We start from the raw sequence: 16,987 nt of genomic DNA, 5'->3' as shown, positions 1-16,987 counted from the left end.
TCCTTCTCGCCTGTCCCGCCGTCGACCCCCGGCCCACGTCATCCCCCGGGCCTGGAATGCCCTCCCTCTGCCCATCCGCCAAACTAGCTCTCTTCCTCCCTTCAAGGCCTTACTGAGAGCTCACCTCCTCCAGGAGGCCTTCCCAGACTGAGCCCCTTCCTTCCTCTCCCCCTTGTCCCCCTCTCCATCCTCCCATTTTACCTCCTTCCCTTCCCCACAGTACCTGTATATATGTATATATGTTTGTACATATTTATTACTCTATTTATTTATTTATTTTACTTGTACATATCTATTCTATTTATTTTATTTTGTTAGTATGTTTGGTTTTGTTCTCTGTCTCCCCCTTTTAGACTGTGAGCCCACTGTTGGGTAGGGACCGTCTCTATATGTTGCCAACTTGTACTTCCCAAGCGCTTAATACAGTGCTCTGCACACAGTAAGCGCTCAATAAATACGATTGATTGATTGATTGAATGAATGAGTGAACGAATGAACTAATGAACGAATGAAGTAACGAATGAATGAATGATCAAATGAACGAATGAATGAATGAACTAATGAATGAATGAAGAATGAACAAACGAATGAATGAGTGGATGAATGAAGTAATGAATGAATGAACTAATGACTGAATGAATGAAGAATGACTGAATGGACGAATGAATGAACTAATGAATGAATGAACAAACAAATGAATTAACTAATGACTGAATGAATGAAGAACGAATGAATGAATGTATGAACTTATTCATTCATTCATTCAATCGTATTTATTGAGTGCTTACTGTGTGCAGAGCACTGTACTAAGCGCTTGGGGAGTACAAGTTGGCAACATATAGAGACGGTCCCTACCCAACAGCGGGCTCACAGTCTAGAAGGGGGAGACAGAGAACAAAACAAAACATATTAACCGAATAAAATAAATAGAATAAATATGTACAAGTAAAATAAATAAATAAATAGAGTAATAAATATGTACAAACATATATACATATACACAGGTGCTGTGGGGAAGGGAAGGAGGTAAGGCAGGGGGGATGGAGAGGGGTAGGAGGGGACATGTCAAGGACACCAATGAAGGAATGAATGAATGAATGAACTTATGACTGAATGGACGAATGAATGAACTAATGACTGAATGAACAAATGAACGAATGAATGAACTAATGACTGAATGAATGAAGAACGAATGAATGAACTAATGACTGAATGAACTAATGACTGAATGAACAAATGAGCGAATGAATGCACTAATGACTGACTGAAAGAAGAACGAATGAATGAACTAATGACTGAATGAATGAAGAACGAATGAATGAACTAATGAATGAACGAATGAAGAACGAATGAATGAACTAATGACTGACTGAATGAAGAACGAATGAATAAATGAACTAATGAATGGATGAACTTAAGCCTGAATGGACGAATGAGTGAATGAAGAATGAACGAATGAATGAATAAACTTACGACTGAATGGACGAATGAATGAACTAATGAATGAATGAACAAACGAACGAATGAATGAACTAATGACTGAATGAATGAAGAACGAATGAATGAACTAATGAATGAATGAACAAACGAACGAATGAACGAACTAATGACTGAATGAATGAAGAACGAATGAATAAACTAATGAATGAATGAACAAATGAACGAATGAATGAACTAATGACTGAATGAATGAAGAACAAATGAATGAACGAATGAAGAACGAATGAATGAACTAATGACTGAATGAAGAACGAATGAATAAATGAACTAATGAATGGATGAACTTAAGACCGAATGGACGAATGAATGAACTAATGAATGAATGAACAAACGAACGAACGAATGAATGAATGAATGAACGAACTAATGACTGAAGGAATGAAGAACGAATGAATGACTGAACTAATGAACTTATGACTGAATGGACGAATTCAGTCATAAGTTCACTTCACTTTCACCAACTTCATCTTCATGGTCAAGGATACCTCCTACCTCTTCATCACCGGGCCTGACGTAGTGAAGTCCGTTACCAACGAAGACGTCCCCCAGGAGGAACTTGGGGGAGCAAAGACCCACACCACGATGTCAGGTGTGGCCCACCGTGCTTTTGAGAACAACATCGACGCCTTATTCAACGTCCTCGAGTTTTTCAACTACCTCCCTCTGAGCAACGAGGACCCAGCCCCAGCCCGGGAATGCCACGACCCCTGTGGCCGCCCGGTCCCCGAGCTCGGCACGATCGTCCCGTTGGAGTCCACCAAGGCCTAGGACATGGTGGACAACGTACACTCAACGAGGGAACTGAGGCCCAGAGAAGTGAAGTGACTTGCCCGAAGACACACAACTGACAAGTGGCAGAGCCGGGATTTGAACCCACGGCCTCTGACTCCAAAGCCCGAGCTCTTTCCACTGAGCCATGCTGCTTCAAGCAACCCCATTATTTAACACCTGTATATATTTATTTATTTTATTTGTACACATTTATTCTATTTATTTTATTTTGTTAATCTGTTTTGTTTTGTTGTCTGTCACCCCTTCTAGACTGTGAGCCCGCTGTTGGGTAGGAACCGTCTCTCTGTGTTGCCGACTTGTACTTCCCAAGCGCTTAGTCCAGTGCTCTGCACACAGTAAGCGCTCAATAAATACCATTGAATGAATGAACTAATGAATGAATGAACTGATGAATTCAGATGAAGGAGAAGCAGCGTGGCTCAGTGGAAAGAGCCTAGGCTTTGGATTCAAAGGTCACGGGTTCAAATCCCGGCTCCGCCACTTGTCAGCTGTGTGACTTTGGGCGAGTCACTTAACTTCTCTTAGAGAAGCAGCGTGGCTCAGTGGAAAGAGCCCGGGCTTTGGAGTCAGAGGTCTTGGGTTTGAATCCCGGCTCCCCCACGTCTGCTGCATGACCTTGGGCAAATCACTTCACTTCTCTGAGCCTCAGTTCCCTCGTCCGGAAAATGGGGATTGACTGTGAGCCCCACGTGTGACAACCTGATCACGTTGGATCCCCCCAGGCGCTTAGAACAGCGCTTGGCACATAGTAAGTGCTTAACAAATGCCACTATTATTATTATTATTATTATTCTCTGTGCCTCAGTTTCCTCATCCAGAAAACGGGGATTGACTGTGAGCCCCACGTGGGACAACCTGATCACGTTGGATCCCCCCCGGCGCTTAGAACAGTGCTTTGCACATAGTAAGCGCTTAACAAATGCCACTATTACTATTATTATTATTCTCTGGGCCTCAGTTCCCTCATCTGTAAAATGGGGGTGAAGACTGGGAGCCCCCCCCCCCGGGGGACAACCTGATCACCTTGTAACCTCCCCAGCGCTTAAAACAGTGCTTGGCACATAGTAAGCGCTTAACAAATGCCATTATTAGTATTATTATTATTATTATTCTCTGGGCCTCAGTTACCTCATCTGTAAAATGGGGATGAAGACTGTGGGACAACCTGATCACCTTGTAACCTCCCCAGCGCTTAAAACAGTGCTTGGCACATAGTAAGCGCTTAATAAATGCCATCATTATTATTATTATTATTATTATTATTATGAATGAATGAATTAACCAATGAGTGGACGTATGAATAAATGAAGGAATTAACGAATTAAGGAAGGAAGATACGAACGAACGAACGAACGAACGAACGAACGAACGAACGAACGAACGAACGAACGAACGAACGAACGAACGAACGAACGAACGAACGAACGAACGAACGAACGAACGAACGAACGAACGAACGAACGAACGAACGAACGAACGAACGAACGAACGAACGAACGAACGAACGAACGAACGCAGGAACGCACGAATGAACGCACGAAGGCACGAAGGCACGAACGCACGAAGGCACGAGCGCACGCACGTACGTACGTACGAACGAACGCAGACGCCCCGCCCCCGGAAGTGACGTCAGAGGGCCGCGAAATTCAAACCACCGGAAGCGGCTTCCGGCCCAGGACCGGCTCCAGCGCAGGGGAGGGAGCGGCCCTTAGCAACCGCTTCGCAAGTAACCGGCTTTATCCTTATTTACCCTTATTATTATTATTATTATCATCGTTATTATTATTGTTATTATTGTTAATTATTAACCCTTAACCAGGGCCTTGAATTGGGTGTGAGTGCAGCCTGCGGAGGAAGGGGGCGTTGCCGGATTGGATCAATCAATCAATCAATCAATTCATTCATTCATTCAATGGCATTTATTGAGCGCTTACTGTGTGCAGAGCACTGGACTAAGCGCTTGGAAAGTACAATTCAGCAACAAAGTGAGACAACAGCACAATTCGGCAACAGGTAGAGACAATCTCTACCCAACAACGGACTCACAGTCTAGAAGAGAAGCAGCAATAATAATAATAATAATAATGATAATAATAATGATGGCATTTGTTAAGCGCTTACTATGTGCAGAGCACTGTTCTAAGCGCTGGGGGTGGATACAAGGTGATCAAGTTGTCCCACGTGGGGCTCACAGTCTTCATCCCCATTTTACAGATGAGGGAACTGAGGCCCAGAGAAGTTAAGTGACTTGCCCAAAGTCAGACAGCTGACAATTGGCGGAACTGGATTTGAACCCATGACCTCTGACTCCAAAGCCCGGGCTCTTTTCCACTGAGCCACGCTGCTTCTCTAATCGTATTTATTGAGCGCTTCTTGTGTGCAGAGCACTGGGCTAATCAATCAATCGTATTTATTGAGCACTTCCTGTGTGCAGAGCACTGTACTAAGCGCTTGGGAAGTCCAAGTTGGCCACATATAGAGACGGTCCCTACCCGACAGTGGGCTCACAGTCTATATACACACCTGCATATATGTTTGTACATATTTATTACTCTATTTTACTTGTACATATCAATTCTATTTATTTTATTTTGTTAGTATGTTTGGTTTTGTTCTCTGTCTCCCCCTTTTAGACTGTGAGCCCACTGTTGGGTAGGGACTGTCTCTAGATGTTGCCAACTTCTACTTCCCAAGCGCTTAGAACAGTGTTGGGGTTGGGCTTGGGAGTCAGAGGTCATGGGTTCAAATCCCGGCTCCGCCACTTGTCAGCTGGGTGACTTTGGGCGAGTCACTTCGCTTCTCTGGGCCTCAGTTCCCTCATCTGGAAAATGGGAATGAAGAGTGTGAGCCACATGTGGGGCCCAATTATTATTATTAGTGCTCTGCACACAGTGAGCGCTCAATAAGAATAATAATGATGGCATTTATTAAGCGCTTACTGTGTGCACAGCCCTGTTCTAAGCGCTGGGGAGGATGCAAGGTAATCAGGTTGTCCCTCGTGGGGCTCCCAGTCTTCATCCCCATTTGACAGATGAGGGAACTGAGGCCCAGAGAAGTGAAGTGACTTGCCCAAGGTCACATAGCTGACACCTGGCAGAGCCGGGATTTGAACCCATGACCTCTGAGTCCCAAGCCCGGGCTCTTTCCGTTTAGCTACGCTGCTTCTCTAAGAGATACGATTGATTGATTGATTGATTGATAGAAGACTCTGCGAGCGCTTAGCGCAGTGCCCTGCGCACAGGAAGCGCCCAGTCAAGCCGATCGGGTGAATTCTACTTTATTCGGTTAATACTATTTCTTTTATTTTGTTAATATGTTTTGTTTCGTCGTCTGCCTCCCCCTTCTAGCCTGTGAGCCCACTGTTGGGTAGGGACTGTCTCTATATGTTGCCAACTTGTACATCCCAAGCGCTTAGTATAGTGCTCTGCACACAGGAAGTGAATGACTCTGCCCCGTGGCCCTGGAGGCCGGGGAGACGGCGGACTAGTCATTCAATCAGATTTTATAATAATAATCATAATTATAATGGTATTTGTTAAGCGCTTACTATGTGCTAAGCACTGCTGTAAGCGCTGGGCGCATGGCTCAGTGGAAAGAGCCCGGGCTTTGGAGTCGGAGGTCATGGGTTCAAATAATAATAATGTTCGTATTTGTTAAGCGCTTACTATGTACAAAGCACTGTTCTAAGCGCCTCCCCATATTTATTCTATTTATTTTATTTTGTTAATACATTTTGTTTTGTTGTCTGTCTCCCCCTTCTAGACTGTGAGCCCGCTGTTGGGTAGGGACCCTCTCTATCTGTTGTCAACTTGGACTTCCCAAGCGCTTAGAACAGTGTTGGGGTTGGGCTTGGGAGTCAGAGGTCATGGGTTCAAATCCCAGCTCTGCCACTTGTCAGCTGGGTGACTTTGGGCGAGTCACTTCGCTTCTCTGGGCCTCAGTTCCCTCATCTGGAAAATGGGGATGAAGACGGTGAGCCCCCCGTGTGACAACCTCATAACCTTGTCACCTCCCCAGCCCTTAGAACAGTGCTAGGCACATAATAATGGCTTAATAAATGCCATCATCATCATTATTATTATTAATCCCCATCTTACAGATGAGGGAACTGAGGCACAGAGAAGTAAAGCGTGTAGTATTCACTCAGTCGTATTTATTGAGCGCTTTCTGTGTGCAGAGCACTGTACTAAGCGCTTGGAAAGTACAGTCCAGCAACAGAAACGGTCCCCACCCAACAATGGGCTCACAGGCTAGAAGTGGGGAGGCCCGGGGGTTGCGTACTATTGGGGGTCCGGGGAGATTGTGTAGTAGCCGGGTGCCCGGAGAGGTGGTGTGCTGCTCATTCATTCATTGTTGTATTTATTGAGCGCTTCCTGTGTGCAGAGCACTGTACTAAGCGCTTGGAAAGTCCAGTTTGGCCACAGATAGAGACGGTCCCTGCCCAACCACGGGCTCACAGTCTAGAAGGGGGAGACAGACAACAAAACAACGCTTCCTGTGTGCAGAGCAGCGTGGCGTAGAGGAAAGAGCCCGGATTTTGGAGTCAGAGGACATGGGTTCTAATTCTGGTTCTGCCACTTGTCAGCTGTGTGACTTTGGGCAAGTCACTTCACTTCCCTGGGCCTCAGTTCCCTCATCTATAAAATGGGGATTAAGATTGTGAGCCCCACTTGGGACAACCTGATGACCTTGTATCCTCCCCAGCGCTTAGAACAGTGCTTTGCACATAGTAAGCGCTTAATAAATGCCATTATATTATTATTATTATTAGAACAGTGCTTTGCACATAGTAAGTGCTTAATAAATGCCATTATATTATTATTATTATTAGAACAGTGCTTTGCACATAGTAAGTGCTTAATAAATGCCATTATATTATTATTATTATTATTAGAACAGTGCTTTGCACATAGTAAGCGCTTAACAAATGCCTTCATTATTATTATTATTATTATTATTATTACTAAGCGCCTGGAAAGTACAATTCAGCAACAAAGAGAGGCCATCCCCTCCCAACAAGGGGCTTGCAGTCTAGAAGGGGTGCTTCCTGCGTGCAGAGCACTGTACTGAGCGCTTGGAAAGTCCAGTTTGGCCACAGATAGAGACGGTCCCCGCCCAACCACGGGCTCACAGTCTAGAAGGGGGAGACAGACGACTAAACAACGCTCCCTGTGTGCAGAGCACTGTACTAAGCGCTACAAAGAGAGGCCATCCCCTCCCAACAACGGGCTCACAGGCCCGTTAATGATGTGCATTTAGCTTTAATTCTATCTGTTCCGACGACTTGACACCTGTCCCCATGTTTTGTTTTGTTCATTCATTCATTCAACCGTATTTATTGAGCGCTCACTGTGTGCAGAGCACTGGACTAAGCGCTTGGGAAGTACAATTGTCTGCATCCCCCTTCTTGACTGTGAGCCCGTTGTCGGGTAAGGACTGTCTCTATAAGTTGCCGACTTGGACTTCCCAAGCGCTTAGTCCAGTGCTCTGCACACAGTAAGCGCTCCATAAATACGACCGAATGAATGAATCGCATACTAGCAGGGTGCCCGGGAGCCTGGGTTGGGGGGTCGTTACCCTTGAGCTGTCCAGGGGGCCCGGGACTAGTCCAGTGCTCTGCACACAGTAAGCGCTCAATATGTTGCCAACTTGTACTTCCCAAGCGCTTAGTACAGTGCTCTGCACACAGTAAGCGCTCAATAAATACGATTGAATGAATGAATGAATGAGTGGCCTGGGGAAGACCTCCACTTTTCATTCATTCAATCGTATTTATTGAGCGCTTACTGTGTGCAGAGCACTGGACTAAGCGCTTGGAAAGTACAAGTTGGCAATGTATAGAGACGGTCCCTACTCAACAGTGAGCTCAGAGTCTAGAAGGGGGAGACGGACAACAAAACAAAACATATTAGCAAAATAAGATAAATAGAATAAATATGTACTAATAAAATAAATAAATCGAGTAATAAATGCGTACACTTGCCAGCTGTGTGACCTTGGGCAAGCCACTTCACTTCTCTGTGCCTCAGTTACCTCATCTGGAAAATGGGGATGAAGCCTGTGAGCCCCACGAGGGACGACCTGATCACCTTGTTTCCCCCTCCAGCGCTTAGAACAGTGCTTTGCACATAGTAAGCGCTTAAACAAATGCCATTATTATTATGATAATAATATCATAATAATCCCCTTCTCCCCCTCCCCATCCCCCCGCCTTACCTCCTTCCCTTCCCCACAGCACCTGTATATACGTATATATGTTTGTACGGATTTATGACTCTATTTTATTTGTACATATTTTTTCTATTCATTTTATTAATACTTTTTGTCTTGGCCGTCTCCCCCTTCTTGACTGTGAGCCCGCTGTCGGGTAGGGACCGTCTCTAGATGGTGCCGACTTGGACTCCTCAAGCGCTTAGTCCAGTGCTCTGCACTCAGTAAGCGCTCAATAAATGTACGATTGAGTGAATGAATGAATAAATACGATTGAATGAATGAATGAATGCATACTATGGGGGTGGAGAAGGGGGCGGGGAAACCCCAGGCTGGAATTTCCCTTTTAGACTGTGAGCCCACTGTTGGGTAGGGACTGCCTCTATATGTTGCCAACTTGTACTTCCCAAGCGCTTAGTACAGTGCTCTGCACACAGTAAGCGCTCAATAAATACGATTGATTGATTGATTTCCCCCCAGACCTACCATGTCCCAAGGGGGTCTGACCAGGCCAGAGCTTGCCCAAGGGCTTCTCCCAGCGCTGGCTGGGCGGCCCCTCGACACCCCCCCCCCCCCCCCCAAAATGCAGAGTCAGCGTGGCTCAGTGGAAAGAGCCCAGGCTTTGGAGTCCGAGGTCATGGGTTCAAATCCCGGCTCCGCCAGCTGCCAGCTGGGTGACTTGGGGCAAGTCACTTCACTTCCCTGGGCCTCAGTTCCCTCATCTGCAAATGGGGATTAAGACTGTGAGCCCTATGTAGGACAACCTCATCACCTTGTATCTCCCCAGCTCTTAGAACAGTGCTTTGCACATAGTAAGCGCTTAACAAATGCCATCATTATTATTATTATTATTGTTACCTAGCTTGAGAGCTACTTGCCCCTCCTTCAGCTTTCTCATCTTTAGGGGCGATCTCCTGCCTTTCCTCAAAATCTATCTCTTCCTGCCCGTCCCGCATATCTGTATATATGTTTGTACATATTTATTACTGTATTTTACTTGTACATATCTATTCTATTTATTTTATTTTGTTAGTATGTTTGGTTTTGTTCTCCGTCTCCCCCTTCTAGACTATGAGCCCACTTTTGGGTAGGGACCATCTCTATGTGTTGCCAACTTGTACTTCCCTAACGCCTAGTACGGTGCTCTGCACACAGTGAGCGCTCAATAAATACGATTGATTGATTGATTGATTTATCGGACCCCCATTCCTTCGCCACTTATCAAAGCACTTCTTTCCTTAAGTGTCATCTTCAACTGTTCGCTCTCCAACGGCTTCTCACCCCACTGCTTTCAAACCTGCCCGTGTGTCTTCCCCATCCTAAAGAAAGCCCTCCCTTGACCCATCTCTCTCCTTCCATTCCCGGTCTCTCCCGGATTCCTCCTCTGCTTCCCACTTCCCAACTGTGGGGATCCTTCAAGGTTCAGTTCTGGGTCCCCACTCCCTCGGAGAACTCGTTCGCCCATATGGCTTCAAACTACCCCCTCTGTGCGGATAATACCCCCATCTATAGCTCCAGCTCTGATTCATTCATTCAATCGTATTTATTGAGCGCTTACTGTGTGCAGAGCACTGTACTAAGCGCTTGGGAAGTACAAGTTGGCAACATATAGAGACGGTCCCTACCCAACAGCGGGCTCACTGCTCTCTCTCCCTCTCTGCTGTCTTGCATTTCCTCATTCGTTCGCATTTAGCGTGTGCGTACTATGTGCAGAGCACTGTAGTAAGTGCTCGGGAAAGTACGATACGACGGGAAGCAGTGACATACCCTGCCCATGACGAGCTTACAGGCTAGAGTGGGGGAGATGGACATCAATACGAATAAATAAAATTACCCCGCCCGCCACAAGCTTACAGTCTAGAGCGGGGGGAGACGGACATCAATACAAATAAGTAAAATTACCCTGCCCACAACGAGCTTGCAGTCTAGCGCAGGGAGAGACGGACATCAATACGAATAAATAAAATTACCCTGCCCACAACGAGCTTACAGTCTAGAGCGGGGGAGACAGACATCAATACAAATAAATAAAATTACCCTGCCCACAATGAGCTTACAGTCTAGAGCGGGAGAGATGGACATCAATACAAATAAATAAAATTACCCTGCCCACAACGAGCTTACAATCTAGAGCGGGGAGAGATGGACATCAATACAAATAAATAAAATTACCCTGCCCACAACGAGCTTACAGTCTAGAGCAGGGAGAGATGGACATCAATACATATAAATAAAATTACCCTGCCCACAACGAGCTTACGGTCTAGAGCGGGGGAGACGGACATCAATACAAATAAATAAAATTACCCTGCCCACAACGAGCTTACAGTCTAGAGCGGGGAGAGACAGACATCAATACAAATAAATAAAATTACCCTGCCCACAACGAGCTTACAGTCTAGAGCAGAGGAGACGGACATCAATACAAATAAATAAAATTACCCTGCCCACAACGAGCTTACAGTCTAGAGCAGGGGATCAATACAAATAAATAAAACTACAGATATGTACATAAGTGTTGTGGGCCTGGGAGGGGGAGAAGAGCAAAGGGGGCAAGTTAGGGCGATGCAGAAGGGTGCGGGAGCTGGGGAAAAAAGAAGGGCTTAGTGTGGGAAGGCCTCTTGGAGGAGAGGTACCTTCAGTACGGCTTTGAAGAGCGGGAGAGTCATTATCTGTCAGATTTGAGGAGGGAGGGCGTTCCAGGCCGGAGGCAGGATGTGGGCTAACGGTCGACGGCGAGACGGGCGAAACTGAGGCACAGCGAGAAGGTTAGCACTAGAGAGAGGGGCGAAGTACGCGGGAGGGGTGGTAGAAAGAGAGAAGCAAAGTGAGGTAGGAGAGGGCAGAGTGATGGAGTGCTTTAAAGTCAGTGGTGAGTTTTTGTCTGATAAGTCATTGGGGAGTTTTTGTTTGATAAAGAAGTGGACGGGCCACCACTGGAGTGTTGTTGTTGTTTTTTGAGGAGTGGGGTGACACGTCCTGGATGTTTCCGTAGAAAAACGATCCAGGCAGCCGAGTGTATTACGGACCGGAGTGGGGAGAGACAGGAGGCTGGGAGGTCATTCATTCATTCATTCAGTTGTATTTGTTGAGTGCTTACTGTGTGCAGAGCACTGGACTAAGCGCTTGGGAAGTACAAGTTGGCAACATAAGGTCAGGAAGGAGGCTGACGGAATAATCCAGGCAGGAGAGGATGAGTGATTGTATTAACGTGGTAATTCTCCCGCCTTTAAGACATCTCTACTTGGTTGTCCTCCCGTCACCTCAAACTTAACCTGTCTAAAACAGAAGTTCTTATCATCTCATTAGAGAAGCAGCGTGGCTCAGTGGAAAGAGCCCGGGCTTTGGAGTCAGAGGTCATGGGTTCAAATCCCGGCTCCTCCACTTGTCAGTTGGGTGACTCTGGGCAAGTCACTTCACTTCTCTGGGCCTCAGTTCCCTCATCTGTCAAATGGGGATGAAGACTGTGAGCCCCACGTGGGACAACCTGATCACCTTGTATCCTCCCCAGTGCTTAGAACAGTGCTTTGCACATAGTAAGTGCTTAATAAATGCCATCATTATTATTATTATCCCACCCAAACCCTGTCCTCCCCCTGACCTTCCCATCACTGTAGACGCCACTGCCGTACTCTATTTATTTTCTGTTGTTAATATGTTTTGTCGTCTGTCTCCCCCTTCTAGACTGTGAGCCCGCTGTTGCGTAGGGACCGTCTCGACATGTTGCCAACTTGGACTTCCCAGGCGCTAAGTCCAGTGCTCCGCGCACGGTAAGCGCTCAATAAATACGATTGAATGAATGAATGAATCCTTCCCGTCTCACAAACCCGTAACCTTGGCGTTATCCTTGACTCCTCTCATTCAGCCCACATATTCGATCCATCACTAAATCCTTTCGGCCCCCACATTCACGACATTGCTAAAGTCCGCCCTTTCCTCTCCATTCATCCGTTCATTCAATCGTATTTATTGAGCGCTTACTGTGTGCAGAGCACCGTACTAAGCAACTGTTCCCGTGTTAATCTAATCACGTACCCTTTCCCTCTCTGATTACTGCATCAGCCTCCTTGCTGACCTCCCAGCCTCCTGTGTCTCCCCACTCCAGTCCAAACCTCACTCTGCTGCCCGGATCAGTTTTCTACAAAGAAGTTCAGGACGTGTTTCCCCATTCCTCAAGAAGCTCCAGTTGGTGCCCATCCGTCCCCGCATCAAACGGAAACTCCTCACCACTGGCTTTAAGGCGTTGCGTCATCTTGCCCCCTCCTTCCTCACCTTCCTCGATCTCGCCTCCGACCTCTCGCCCACATCCTTCCTCCGGCCTGGGACGCCCTCCCTCCTCAAATCTGGCAGACGACGACTCTCCCCCACCTTCAAAGCCTTATCGAAGACACATCTCCAAGAGGCCTTCCCCATATGTTGCCAACTTGTACTTCCCAAGCGCTTAGTACAGTGCTCTGCACACAGTAAGCGCTCAGTAAATACGATCGATGATCCAAGCCCCTTTCCCTTTTCTTCAACTCCCTTCTGCATCCCCCTGACTTAATTCATCCCCCCCGTCCCAGCCCCACAGCATCTATGTACATATCTCTGATAAATGCCATTATCATTATTATATTAATGTCGCCTCCCCCTCTAGACTGTAAGCTCGTTGTGGGCAGGGGATGTGACTTCTACTCTTATGATGTACTCTCCTAAGTGCTCAGTACGGTGCTCTGCTCACAGCTCTCAATAAATGCTTGACTGACTGAGCATAATTAATTTGAGGCAGAAGTTTTGAGCTCCTCGCAGCAGTCTGAACCTCCACCTCTAGACTGTGAGCCCGTTGTTGGGTAGGGACCGTCTCTATATGTTGCCAACTTGTACTTTCCAAGCGCTCAGTACAGTGCTCTGCACACAGTAAGTGCTCAATAAATACGAATGAATGAATGGTGGGAGAAAGACCATAAAATAAATTATAGATGAACATGTCATAAGTGCCGTCGGGGTGAGGTGCGAATCGAATTGCCGTTTTATTTGGGGGGGGGAATAGATTATGACCCATTTAGTCCAATTGTATGGTTTGGACTTAAGTTCTTTATCGTTCTGGACCTAAACCCTTTAATTCTGGTGTTTATGTCCTTATTTTTCACCGCTATTCTAGAGATGGCATCAAAGACAACCAGGGACATGCTGAAGAGCAAGTGGGGTTTAAAGTCCAACAACGCCAAATCCGAAGCCGAATTAGAGAAGTGTAAAAGAGATAACGAAGCCATCAAAAAGGACATTGCTGGTGGAAAAGGAAAGCTGACAGATAAGGAAAGGGACAGACTCCTAGAGGTAAGGTCCTCGGGCTTTAAAACTTTCCGTTTTCCTCCTCGTCTCCCGTCCTTCTCTCCCCTGCCTCATCCAGAGAAGCAGAGTGGCTCAGTGGAAAGAGCCCGGGCTTTGGAGTCAGAAGTCGTGGGTGCAAACCCCGGCTCGGCCAATTGTCAGCTGGGTGACTTTGGGCAAGTCACTTCACTTCTCTGGGCCTCAGTGACCTCACCTGGAAAATGGGGATGAAGACTGTGAGCCCCCCGTGGGACCGCCTGATCACCTTGTAACCTCCCCAGCGCTTAGAGCAGTGATTTGCACGTAATAAGCGCTTAACAAATGCCATTATTATTATTATTATTATTATTATTATTATTACTACTATCCACACCCCTCCCTCTGGCTTCCTGAAGTTGGCCACTGCCTGACCGCCCTGGCCCGATTGTCTAAGAAGGAGGTTGGGGCGAGATGAGGGCAGCAGCCAGGGGATCAGCAGGCCCCCTGACTTCCTTCTTTTTAATCTCAGACATTTGGAGGAGTTGGCATATTTCCCTCATGGCTAACTAAAGACCCTCTATAGAGTATTATGTTAAATATCAAACACATTGTGGAAACTGAGGCCCGTGGCCAAAAAAATTCAACAAATGGTTCCAACATGTACAGGTGTCACCGTTGTATACAGAAGCATTCATTCATTCATTCAATCGTATTTACTGAGCGCTTACGGTGTGCAGAGCACTGTATTAAGCGCTTAGTACAGAAGCAGCGTGACTTCCGACGGTTTTGACACCCGTCTACACGTTTTATTGTCTGTCTCCCCCTTCTAGACTGTGAGCCCGTTGTCGGGTAGGGACCGTCTCTATATGTTGCCGACTTGGACTTCCCAAGCGCTTAGCACAGTGCTCTACACACAGTAAGTGCTCAATAAATATGAATGAATGAATGGAGGAGCACAGACTTGGGAGTCAGAGGTCATGGGTTCTAATCCCGCCTCCACAATTTATCAGCTGTGTGACTTTGGGCAAGTCGCTTAACTTCTCAGTGCCTGTTATCTCATCTGTAAAATGGGGATTAAGACTGTGAGCCCCACGTGGGACAGCCTGGTTACCTTGTATCTACCCCAGTGCTTAAAACAGTGCTTGGCACATACTAAGCGCTTAACAAATACCATTATTATTATCATCATCTTTTTTGCCTTGTCAAATTTCCCCTTTCCATTTCTGCCTCATGCTTAAATGGTCATTTTCAGAAATTCCAAATTGCGTTACCATTCTTCACTGTTTTGAGCAAAGCTCCTAGCTTGCAGAAAGCTATTTTGGATTTCAGCATTTTTCATCCTGGCCACTTTCAGTGGTGTGACTTCAAAAGAGCGTAGAGTGGTGATACCAGTTGATAAGTTGCCATAATTTTAAGGCCGCTTTATGGCACTTCATTTTAAGCACTCAGCTGAAAACGTATTGTGCCAGTGTGAAAGTGCTGCTTTCCGGTAGCATTTTAATATTCAATAAAAAGAGGGAATGTGTTTGTTCTTGTCATGAATCAGTTTTTTTCAGGTCATGGGAGGTCATTTAAAGGTACAAGCTGCCATTGTGAAACTTCTCTGTAAATGTTTAACAATCCAGTGTCCTTTGGCTTCTTTCCAGGCTAAATATTGGGCTGACGCTGTCAGCGTCAGATCTTCTGAGGGCATTTTGTAAAGGGTCTAATGTCATTTCAAGAATAGATACGCTGATTCTCAAGTTAACTTTCTCATCTCTAAAATGCTCGTGAAAAGTTCACTTCCAGGTGGCTTTCCCTGGTTAAAACCCACCTGCTTGGGATGTGCCTATGGAGTCAACTTAGCACCTAATTAATGTTAATTGACATTAACATTACTATGGGCAAAGCACTGTTCTAAGCGCTGGGTAGGTTACAAGGCGATCAGGTTGTCCCACGGGGGGCTCACAGTCTTCATCCCCATTTTCCAGATGAGGTCACTGAGGCCCAGAGAAGTGGACTTGCCCAAAGTCACACAGCTGACGACTGGCAGAGCCGGGGTTTGAACCCACAACTTCTGACTCCAAATTAACGTTAATTGACATCCCCATTAACATTTAGTGTGTAATTCCGTTTTACTCATTTATCCCTCCATCATTTTGCTGTCCGCAGTCTCGTTGTTTCTTTCTCCAATTATTTTGAAAGTCCTGCGTCGGACTCCCCTGTTAGACTGTAAACACCTTGAGGACAGAGATCGTTTTTCTGGTAGTTCCTTAAGCGCCGTGAGTCTCCATTAAAAACTGTCAGTTGAGTTCATTCTCGATTTAGTCGCAAGAGCCATTGGCTTATCTCTCCAGCTGTTTTCTCCTCAAGCACTGCTTCCTCCCGCTTGTCTCGCCTTACGCGCTTAGAACAGTGCTTTGCAAATAGTAAGCAAATACCATTATTATTACTATTATTATTATTATTATTTGGTCGAGTCCTCTTCGACCCATTAGGCTCCACGGACACATCTCTCCCAGAACGCCCCACCTCCATCTGCAATCGTTCTGGTAGTGCATCCGTAGAGTTATTCTCTTGGCAAAGATCCGCAAGTGGTTTACCACTGCTTTCTTCCACGCGGTAAACTTGAGTCTCCACCCTCGACTCTCTCCCTCGCCGCTGCTGCCTAATACAGGTGGGTTTTGACGTGTAGCAGATGGCCTTCCACTCGCTAGCCGCTGCCCAAACTGGGAATGGAATGGGTGGGCCTCTGCCTGACTCTCCCTCCCATAGCCGAGACTGGTGGGGTACTGGAAACTCTCCGAGTGTGAGTCTGCGAGGGCTCCTCCCTCTTGGGATTTGGAAAAAAAATGCAGGGAGGGGGTGGAAACGGATCTGCTTTCGGAGCCGGGAATTTCTGTGTGATGGCCACCAGAAATACGAAACCCCTGTTCCCGCTTCTCCCCCATTTGGCTTTGGTAATCGACGAAGACAGTACCAAGTTACAGGTGTAGTGTCAGCATTAAGAAAGGCTGACCGGACAGCCTGGCAAGAAATGAGCTAAATCCAATTAGTCAAGCGAGTTTATACTGTACTAAAGGTTGGGGAGAATATAATATGAATGAATGAACTGGAATCAATCAGGCAATAGAATTGGCTGATGCCGGATAACTAGGACTGGGTGTCTGGGACGGAACGATACAGTCGATTTGTTAGAAGTGGTCCCTGCCCACAG

At 46.4% G+C, this 16,987-nt stretch overlaps 1 protein-coding gene across 1 annotated transcript in view; it reads left to right on the top strand.

Annotated features, from left to right (window-relative positions):
- Positions 1-3,938: 3,938 nt before the first annotated feature.
- The window catches only part of CEP55 (centrosomal protein 55), a 44,743-nt gene continuing 31,694 nt past the window's right edge, over positions 3,939-16,987 (top strand). The window contains exons 1-2 of the mRNA XM_038764734.1: positions 3,939-4,018; positions 13,643-13,818. Coding sequence (XP_038620662.1) covers positions 13,645-13,818 — 174 coding nt within the window. The 5' untranslated portion in view covers positions 3,939-4,018; positions 13,643-13,644. The remainder of the gene's footprint in view (positions 4,019-13,642; positions 13,819-16,987) is intronic.

This window comes from Tachyglossus aculeatus, chromosome 22 (assembly GCF_015852505.1).
Source record: "Tachyglossus aculeatus isolate mTacAcu1 chromosome 22, mTacAcu1.pri, whole genome shotgun sequence".
Taxonomy (NCBI): domain Eukaryota; kingdom Metazoa; phylum Chordata; class Mammalia; order Monotremata; family Tachyglossidae; genus Tachyglossus; species Tachyglossus aculeatus.
Note: the sequence above shows the minus strand (reverse complement) of the source record. Positions and strands in the feature narration are given on the sequence as shown.